This window comes from Nematolebias whitei, chromosome 21, assembly GCF_014905685.2.
Source record: "Nematolebias whitei isolate Nwh7 chromosome 21, NemWhi1, whole genome shotgun sequence".
NCBI lineage: Eukaryota > Metazoa > Chordata > Actinopteri > Cyprinodontiformes > Rivulidae > Nematolebias > Nematolebias whitei.
The window spans coordinates 26,954,415-26,965,530 of NC_056518.1; the positions used below are offsets into that span (position 1 = coordinate 26,954,415).

The 11,116-nt window shown below is 37.0% G+C and overlaps 1 protein-coding gene across 1 annotated transcript in view; it reads right to left on the minus strand.

Annotated features, from left to right (window-relative positions):
- Positions 1 to 2,559: 2,559 nt before the first annotated feature.
- The window catches only part of nrxn3a (neurexin 3a), a 151,822-nt gene continuing 143,265 nt past the window's right edge, over positions 2,560 to 11,116 (minus strand). Inside the window, exon 23 of the mRNA XM_037694706.1 lies at positions 2,560 to 3,820. Within this exon, the coding sequence (XP_037550634.1) occupies positions 3,516 to 3,820 (305 nt within the window). The 3' untranslated portion in view covers positions 2,560 to 3,515. The remainder of the gene's footprint in view (positions 3,821 to 11,116) is intronic.

Genomic DNA, 11,116 nt, shown 5'->3' on the forward strand with positions numbered 1-11,116 from the left:
AGGCTTTGCTCAGAACTGGAAAGAATGCCTCGTGACTCATCAATAATATCTGCTGTATAAAATCTTTTTTTTTTCTCCCTTGTCCTGTTCGGCATTGTGGCACTCAGAACTATTGTCTGAGTGTCAAGGTTTATGGTATAAAATAATCTTTAGTCAAATCAAATTTATTAGTATAGCACATTTGAAACTGGAACTGTTGCCAAAGTGAATCTTTAGGTCTGTATCCCACTGGACTGTGGTTGTTGGTAACTACTTGTCAAACATCATCTATAGAAGTATTCAAAATGTCTCAATGTTTACAGTACTCAATTTGGAAACAGGTCACCTCACTGCAACTGACCAACTTGCACGTCTAATTACATAAGTCAATCAAGTTGGTTTTTGCATAGCAAAAGTTTAAGTTACTTTCAACAGTATAATACTATCACAGTTTAATGCATGATTAGCAAGAACAGTTTGATTTATATTATGGTTGTAAGCATTATCTATATAGATGTTCAAATACCCATATAAACACATTTAAGCTACAATGTTACAAAGTGTAGTGAGTCTTCATCATCATATAGATCTAGAAGTAATATTGTGTTACCAAACACCTGGTGGGTGAGTTGGCATTGCAGTGAGTTGACAAAGACCCTTCAATTGCTCTGTGTGAGCTGCAAAGACTTGCAGAATTATTGTTTAGATTTGGAACATATTCAACTAATTTGTGCAACAAATCTTCTCAAGACAGTCACCATGTTGTTGCAGACGTCTCAAACTCTTCTCACTGTAGTTTCTAAAAAGTTTTGGTGCTAGAGCTGTATTTTGACTTTGTATGGGGCCTCTACGATGACAGAAAACATCTGAGTTTACGGTCTTAATTACACAACAAGTTTGAATGTTATCAGCTCATTAAATGATGGTTATTAATTATCATCATTCCCATACATTGCCTTCAGACTGTCCCTCATATACCTCCTAGCAGGTTTAAAGGTTCGTAATTTTTATTGCTGAAAATATGCAACTTTGGTCACGTCTCAAACTGGAAGCTTTTATTTTGTTAGCTTTATTTAAAACCTTTATTTACAATTTACCTACTACTTTTAAGCTGGATTTCAAAGATTTACTTCAAATGAATTCCACATTTAACAGTCATAAGGATTTAATTTAGTATCTAAAAAGAACTCACTGAAGAGAGGATATGAGTTTTTTTGTTTTTTGTTTGTTTGATATGAGCGACATTCTGATCAATTCATATACAGTTCAGCAATATATAAAGTACTATAATTATGTTCAGATATAACCCTAACAGTAACCTTTTAATTCTATGATAATTTAATGAGCCCACTAGGAGGTACAGTAGGGACAGTCTGAAGGTAACCTATGGGGATGATAACAACTAATAATGGCCATTTAATGGCTGATAGCATTTGAAGCGGGTGCTTTTACTGCTGAACGGAGCCAAATGATCAAAAGACTGGAAAAAAAAAAAAATGGAATTCCCATGTTTTGTTGTTGAAAATATATATTTGTCTTTTTTTCCTCCCAGGAGCTCACAATAACAAAGAAAAGTTTACTCAAAGGGTCCTAATTTACACTTTGTTGAAATAGCAATTGTTATCAATTTGTTTCCAGCTGCAATGTTCCAGTGATTTAAAATTTATTTACATCTTTTTTTTACTTTAGGCTATAAGGTCATATTATTATTTTTCACTTTTCCATGAATTTGAGGAATATGCAGAAAATAAGACAAACGTCTGAGTTTCTTATGGTCAGAACGTTTAACCACAAGATAGGAATTACTCCAATGAGTACAAAAAAAAAAAATTCATAGAAAAACCCCCCAATGTTTTATTTATCAAACTGATGAAAAAAAAGTTATGAAAAGTAACAACTGTAACACAAAATATGATTTCTGAGAAAACGTCTCCACCTGTTCAGTAGCAATGGCAGAAAATGGGAACATAACTTGTCGAAACAAAGAGGCGATGCTATGACTTGAGGTGATTGGTCCCGTTAAAAAAGTGAACCCCATCCTTTCATAGAATTTTTACTAGTTTTTACTGTCTGCTCCGTCTCTCTGTATAAAGTGCAAACAAAGAAAACGAGAAATTAGCGTACCCCAGGACAAAAACGCCATGGTAGAGAAGAAAGGGCACCTTGTATTTGTAGTTAAATATTCATGCAACTTTAGAAACATCTCTGTGTAGATTTCTAGGCTAACAATACATTTTTATTCTTTATGAATATCAATATGATCCTTCACAGTCTGGTTAAAGTCTTTCTTCATGTAAATTAACAGTTAATAGATTTTGTTGATAAATCATATCATCAGTCTGTACAATAGAGGTACTAAAAATGACAACTGTCATGGTATATGTACAATTTACTACCTACAAAGTACAACAGATAGCATGTAATAAAATATGTAAACAAATTTATCTTTTTTTTTGACACAGTTGACTGTGACAGCAGATAGAATTCACACTTTCAACATCTGGTTTATTTCTGTATACACATGTGTTAACAGTGTTGTAGTACTGCATTTGTCTTCTTCCTAACACCTCCATAGAAAAAGAGAATGATAGGCAATGAACCAACACACACTTCTGCAAAAAAGATAAAACCACCACTGGCTGTGCAGCGATAATAGACCGTTGTTCTGTAACACCTTTTGAGGGGTTCAAAAAGTCCTGATCTGAAGATGAAGAAGTGTTTTTGCACGATCCAAGTTGAACACTCTATACTGGACTTTTACTGTACTGTACCTTACTGTGGAATCAGGATGGCATGCATTTTACAATCAGGCGCTTCTTACCAAGAGAACCGGCAAATTCTTTCCACAAAGAGAGTCACTGTGTCTGTCAGACAATGAGAATAATTGTGGTGAATTAGATGCCAGAGCAAACAGATGGTATGAGGTCTGCCCTCGGCAACTGGCTCACTTTGATTCATTTTTTACACACAGGAATAGTTGTCTGTCTGCTCTTTTTGTCTTTTTTCTTTTGCTTTAAGCAAAAATAAGTAAGACACCACACTTATAATATTTAGAAACCATAAAAATTTGTAATATTTTGATACAAGAGTCTTTTGTACTTGTACAACCATTGTGCGCCTGACACCCTCTCGTTAAGCACTACTTGTTGCTTACATGCTGGAAACGTATAAGATAACGAGCCTTTTGTAATTGACAATTCCACAAAAATTGTTTAATGCCAAGGATCACGTAGCTCTAAAAGTCACTTAGGAGAATGATGCCGTGAAATATTTCTAAGGACAACGTCTCTGACCAGATAAAAGTGTAAGGTTTCTAAAGTTGCTATTTAACCTTGTCGTTAAGCTTTTTGCTTTATATTAAGTGTGCTTTATGTTACAGTACATATCAGTTCAACTACTCAGCACAGTATAGGATTATTCAAGTTCCATGTTATACCATCATTTGTCACAGCTCCTCACAGGGAAACTGATAATAAAAGTTATCTTAGTGCCTTCTGTCTTCTTCTGCCTTTGCTCTGTCGAGTTAAGTCTCACAGTCACACATAATACTCCTTATCCTTGTTTTTCTGTCTCTTGTTGCTGTTTTTCAGGCTCTGCTGTTTGTCCTTTATCACAGCGCCATTGCTCTGCACGGCTGAGTTGGTTATGTAGTTCCGGCTCTCGTCCACCTGGTAGGAGCCTTCATCCCTGTTCCTGTACTTATACATGGCGTACAGAAGAATGAGGATGCACAGGGCTGCCGCCGCCACTATTCCGATGACCATCCCGGTGGTGCTGCTAGATTCACGGACCACCTCCGAGGGCCCTGGGACTCGCCTGACGCCTGGCTCTGTGGGGAGTGCTGTGGGTATATTATGGAACATTGGGGAGATTATTAATGAGCCCCTCAGCTTGGTGCTGTCTACCTCAAAGGATGTGGGCAATGGAAGCAACATTATGTTGGGCTGGGGTTTTAGCTTGCGGTTATTTGTTTTGCCGGAGATTTGTGGAGATTTGCGGTGGAGGCAGAGGTGGGAGTGGTGCGGCTCTGGTCGGTGGTTACTGGGATGTTGGTAGTCCTACTGCGTCTGAAGGTGGAAGGTTTGTCAGGGCAAAAAGTCCTGGGTGCATTTGCTTTGTAGGCGCCTTGAAAGCATGATGTAGGCAAGGTTGTAGCTGTTACCAGACAGCAGGTCGAATAAAAATCTTCATCGTCAGTGGGGGCAGACGTCAACGCTTTCCCAGAGCCATACTCCGACATCACCAAGCCATCATCATCACAATCATCGCTGCCTCGGTCCGACAAGCAAGGTACCCCCGCCTCAGTGGCCTTGGACAAGGACTCTTTGGTGGTCTCAATAATGGTGAGGAGTGGGTGGTGGGTTGAGGGAGTGGGAATGAAGGGTGCACGAGGAGCTACAGAGGGGTGCGCTAATGGATCTGATGTCTAACTCAGCTCCTGGAGGTGGACAGAAAACATGTGGTAACAATAAAAGGAAATTCTTTGGATTAAGAACTTTGATGAAGAGGCAAAAATATAAAAATAAAAGAGGCACCAACTACATTCAGTTTAATATAATTCTGTTTAAAACAGACATAAATCTAAAAAAAAAGGCTTAAGAGGTGAGGGGAGCCCAAATACAAAAAAACAGCTTTAATTAGAGCAGCTGAAATTCATTCGGTCACTTTTTCACTTGCTGATTGGTTAGGTTTAGGCATCATAATTAATTAGTAAAGATGAAGATTATACTTTATTATCTTATTAGCAATAATTATTATTAGCTTATTAGCTAGCATGCTGAAACTGGTTCAAAAAGCAATCTTCTTTTAAGGCATTTTTGAAAATAATTATAATTTATGAACTTATTTTAACAAGTATTTATCAGTATCTATTAAAATCGACACCAACAGCATTATTTCTTTGATAATGGCTCCCTGTTCCTCTTACACCCATGATTTTTTAAAATGTAACACAATTAAACAAATAGTTCTCAGATGCAGAGCTGATTCTTGGAAATGAAAATCTAATTTGTGCAAAGATGCAAGTAAATGCAAAATTAAATGAGCACCTCCAATTATTCTCATGGAGTCAATATTCTATCAATGTTCAAGATTGAGGTAAACATAAGAAAATCTGTGTATGTTCTTAAATGAACTGCTATAGACTTTTTGTCTCCCAATTTGTCACTTGTTTGTAAATCATAAACATTTCCAGTCACTAATTTGACCGTATTGTATAGAAACAAACCATGCCCAACTGTGTGCTGTCTTAACAAGACGTATGTGATTCTGACAAAAGGATCCCACATGATGGGAAATCCCACTAATTAGACAACAAAAACTGATGGTTATGTTGTAAAACATTAAGTTCTGTCACAATAGCAGCTCTGCCGGGAAAAATGTGTTTAACTTGTGATCTTACAGATTCAATTATTTTCACTGGAGCGAAAATAACTGGAGGCTACAAACTCATTAATATGAAACGTATCCGCTGCTGTAGTCATTCATGCACTTTATCCCCAACACAAAACATCACGTGCACACACAATTGACCACAAACGTGTTCATTCACAAACACAAATCACGACTGAACAGATCTTGTCATTCAGTTTTCACATGAACAAATGTGGATCAAAAATGCAGTTTGAGAGCTTCCAGATAAAAAGCACCAACAAATTTGGAGATTTTGGTGTGAGATACTTGTAGGGTGACCAGATCCAAATGAAAAATCAGTCAGGACACATAAAATTCAAGTGAACAATCCTAAATCCATCACTATAACTGTAGCCAAGCCAAGGTTTTTCAGCACCAAAACATCAGCGAGCATCAGAAGCCCAAATTATTACGCGCCACACTCCAAACAAATGTGTAGTTTCTTCAGATGTTCCATTGCATATAACTAAAGTCTACAAAGATGGTGCCAGAGTTTTAGCTGGTTCCACCAAGTGAGATATTTACTGGCCTCCCTACACTGGCTGCCTGTTCGGTTTAGGATCAACTTTCAATTTTTACTATTGACTTATAAAACCCTTACTGGTGGGATGTCACCTTCCATCAATAAATTCATCAAACCATGTTACCAGTTTCAGCCTCTTACAAAATGAAAACCTTTCTTACTGTCCCAAGAATCACGAAATCCAGTCTGGAGGGTGGAACCTTTACGGTTCCAGTTCCGAGGAACCAGCTTCAAGTTTGGGTATGTGAATTTGTCACCGTCTCTGCTTTTAAGACTAATCTTAATCTCACCTCCTTCTCCAGCTGTGCTGTGAAGAGTGTCCTGTGCTCCAGCATCAACATGTGGCATGGAGGCTGCACAGCTGCAGAGAGAAAAGCTCAGCAGAGAGTGGTGAAGGCTGCACAGAAGTCTGTTGGAGTCAGCCTCTCCACCATCACAGACATCTACACCTCCAGAAGCAGAAAGAGAGCCACCTGCATCATGAACGACCCTACTCACCCAGCACACACACTTTTTGCCCCACTCCCCTCAGGTAGAAGGTTCCGGAGCATTAAGTGTAGAACCACTAGGCTGAGTAACAGCTTCTACCCTGAAGCTGTTAGGCTTATAAATCCCTAACCAGGATAATCACTGTAATGCCACTTTATTCTGAGATTTGACATTTTTTCTGTGCTGCTGATTATCTATGCTGCTGATTTCCTACCTATAAGCTGATATATTCATACCCATCTGCTCACAACAGACTCATGGTCAGGCTGCTGTTTAATATGCCATATCATATTATTGTTTAGCGTATATCTTAAATCCTTGTATACTGTTTTTTTTATTTGAAATAGTTTATAGTATTGCTAATTTTGGGTGTAACTGGAACCTTGTGTACACAATTTCATTACACCTCATGTGCCAAATGTGCTTTGAATGACAATAAAGTCACTTGGAACCCTGAAAAACATATTTTGTTCTATTTTTTTTAATGGATCGTTAATGTTTTATTTATTTATGTGACTATTTAAAAAAAATAAATTCTAACTTTTGATAGTTTTCTTCTCTGACCACTTTAAAAAAAAAATTTGCACCCATCGAATGCAGGTATACACATATGGTATAATCCATCAGTTCATCCGTCTGTAAACTTACGTTTGTCCCACCCATAACTTCTGATCTGCTCAAGATAATTTTAATAAACTTCACACACATATGTATTATCACTAGTTGGTGCGAATTTTATACTATTTATCACCCCATCTTCAAGGTTAAGGTCACAAATGAAGGTACATTTTTATACAAGTCATTTGCTCTTCCAGGCCACTGCCATAGCTTTCTGTATAACAGTTTGTTAATAGGCGTGTAATGAATCAAATGTGGTCCACACACGACATTGTGAAGCACTTTGAGTTGTCTTGAGCCTAATAAGGGCTATACAAATAAAGATTGATTGACTGAGTAATCTTATGTTTTTACTTGAGCATGAAGCTTTCAGGGAAGTTTTATTTCAGAGTACTATATTCCTTGCAACAGCAACCAAACGTGTGTGTAACTTGAATTTTACTGTAGTTTAGCTCCACAAATCACCAGTTCTGCTCATCCACGATTTATTGTAGCTGCAAATTCCCATTCTTCTTTATTGTCTCTATGAAAGTCTGAAAAAATGGATTTCATTAATTTAGTTTCTTCAAATTTCCCATTAGTCAGAGGTAAAGGCTTCAAAGACAGGTTAACTAGTTTAAAACACCACTTAATGCTTAGTCCTTGCAACTATACAATGCAGTGTTGACTTTTAAAGACCAATCAATGTGTGAAACACTATCTCTGTTTGGGAGATATGGAAAACGACAAAAATGCTGCACATTCCTACACAAAGAGGAACATCTGGTCACCCTAAATACTCACAATATGTCCCATTCTATAAACTGCTTCTTCAATCAGTTCAAAGCCAGAGTCAGAACATGCATAGTGTGTGTTGTCAACTTACATCAACAAATTGCCGGCATGATTTAGGCAAGAGGAAAAGAATTTACAAAGGAAAAGCTGTGTAAGAATGTTGAATACCGTTAAAGATAATTTTTATCCACTGAAGAATGAGTTCTATCTTAAAAAAAAAATGGCGGTACAGGGAGGCAACAGCACATACATCCACACCACATAACAGAAAAAATAAACACCATAAATCTGTTTTTAAAGTTTTGTTTCTTTCCTTGTAAATTATTTCTTTTGTTCTTTACAAAAAATCTGCATTTTCTTCATAGCAAGAGACTTCAGTGATGCCTAAACTCTATTCTTGTCGCAGTTTTTGCTTAATTTGCTCTTTAGTGTAGAATGGATGGATGACTTTATATTTCAATATTTCTAAAGACAAGGGAGGAGGTGAAGAAGGGGTTGGACCTATGAACATACTACAGAGGAGATGAGGATGATGAGGGTGACAGTGTAAGTCAGTTGCCATGTCCATGTAAAGGCAGTACGAAGCGGTCGGGCGGCATTAGAGCTTTTGGCTGTAAGGAAGGGATGGGGATATACAAACAATGAGCAATATACATGCCCATCTACAGAAAAGAACAGAAGAACTCTAACACTGACATGTCTTACAAACCCTAAACTGCAACTTCTTAGCCATGCAATTCAGTTTGTACTGTTTTTACAGTCAGAATAGTAAAAAGTTTGTCAAAAAAGATTTTAAATATCCTAAGATTGTCATGTGATAATTGGATCTAGAACAGCTTCAAATCCTAACTTGTATGTTTTTGCACATGATCACAACATCTAAAGTGAGGGTTTTTTTCATGTGTGTGTTTGGAATTATTTATTTTAGATCCGTTTTTGCTGAGAAACACACAAGTTAGACACTGAAGGCGTTCCAAATCCAAAAAACAAAAGTAAAAATATAGAAAAAAATCTTTCACACTGAGATTTAGGTATTATCTAAGGGAGAGGAGGGAAAAAAAGAAAACATATATGCCCAAAAACATAATCAGAACCAAAACGCCAGCGATCAACTGGGTTAAAAAATATGACCAGTTTCAACTATCAAATGAAAAATGTTAAGATGAAGGAACAAAGCCATTTAAAATTTTGCACACACTACAACCAGATGCACACAATAGAAAACAGACACCGATGGGAGAGGCACTCGACTGGAGGACGGGCTCCTCTCTCATGTGCTCCCTGTAATGTTAGTCTTTAAACATGAGCCGGCCGTGCAGTCTGGGTGTACATCAGAGGGAGACGGTACTGGCTGAGAATGGGTTATCACTATTATCATTTGCTTTGTTTTAGTCGAACTGCAGGATGTTGATGCATGCTTAAAGTAAGTTGCATTTAGGGAAAGTAGAAAATAAACAACACAGCAAACTGGTAGGACTGACCGATGTGAGGAGAGCAGGAGACGGACACTGTGTCCCAATCCCATAAAACAAATAAGCAGTTGATGTAACAGCATGTTCTGGCACAGGACCGCATTGTGATGCAACATGTGCAAGTGCGAATGACTTCTATTTCTGCTTTCCATTGAACTGTGACACAGAAAAACTGATCTCAGCTCAGATATCCAAACTGATAAGTTGGAAAATCAACAAAAAGTGTATCAAAGTTAGTATTATGCAATTGGGACACAGAGCTTCACATCAACTGAATGGCTAAAAGGAGAAAAATAAATTAAAATAAAATAAAATAATACAAAACAGCTGTTTCTAATGATCCAATATTGAAATAATACTGATGTTCTTCTTTTTTTTTATTTAATGTGACTGAGTCAGAGGTAAAGCTGATATCCAAAGCAAGTTTTGTGTCATTTTCTAGGAGATTAAAGAATGTAGGGAGTAAAGATGATAAAACTTTCAGGTTATGTAAGCCTGACAGAGCAAAATGGAGGAATTTATGATACAGGAACACAGGTATTTTATCACGTAAGTTAGTGGATTTTGAAATTCTTTTACATGGGTCAAAATCCAAAGAGAAAAGGTGTGTTTTGTAAAAATAAATTAAGTGTTGTGGCATATATGACAAATGTGTAACATTCATGTTGTGCTCCTGTTATATACATATGCAGCAACATTAATTGGTACCCTTCCACAATAATAAATAAAAAAAACAGCTGATGTGGCTGGAGCCCACAAGCTCCGGTTTGGTCTTATCAATCCTTTAAATGTCTCAGAAACTTTGGGCTTGTCAACAAGCTTGCTAGTGAATTCCTGTCAATAGTGGAGCCTCCCGAGTATTCTTCCATGAGAGCCCATTATAATTCCAAACGTAATGGATGGTGCAATCAGAAAGTGACATACCTTGACCTCGGAGTCCAGCTTGAATTATTTCTTTGGTTCGTTTTGCTACAATCTGAATCATCCATCAACCTGGAGTTGCATTTCCTCTTGTGTTTATATCCTAGAAAGTCGGCTACAATCCCACAAACCTTATACTTTTAAATAATATTGACAGCTGTGATCAGAGAAACAAACTGCTTGGAGATGGTCTTGTATCTTTTACTTTTAATGCAGACTTCTATAGTCATCTTTCGGAGCTCCTTAGACAGCTCTGGCTCCTGGTTTCTCTGCTCCGTGTAGTGCTGTGCACGCAATGATACCAAACAATGGTACGTTTGTTAACTTTAGGTTGATTGATTAAAAAAATGAAAGTACATGTCAAAGTCAAACACTTAGTTTGAAAACTGACTACAATGCAATTATCAATAGTTTTATTAAGGGTACCAACAAATTTGCCTGAAATATTTTGGCAAACATTTTCACAATTTTTGTTCATCACATACTAAAAGTCATGCAGGTTAACATTAGAGACAATTTTAACTGAATCACTTCACTGGAAATGAAGAATTGTTTCAGCGTTTCTATCTAGCTTAGATCTATCCATCCATCCATCCATCCATCCATTCATCTATCCATATATCATCTATCTAAGATCTATCCATCCATCTATCTTAGATCTACCTTAGAGCTATCTGCCTTAGCTCTAACTTAAATCAATCTGTCTTAAATCCATCTTAAATCAGTCCGTCTTAAATCCATTGTAAATCAATCTTAAATCAGTCCATCTTAAATAAATCTTAAATCAGTCCATCTTAAATCCATCTTAAATCAATCCGTCTTAAATCCATCTTAAATCAGTCCGTCTTAAATCCATCTAAAATCAATCTTAAATTAGTCCATCTTAAATCCATCTAAAATCAATCTTAAATCAGTCCATCTTAAATCC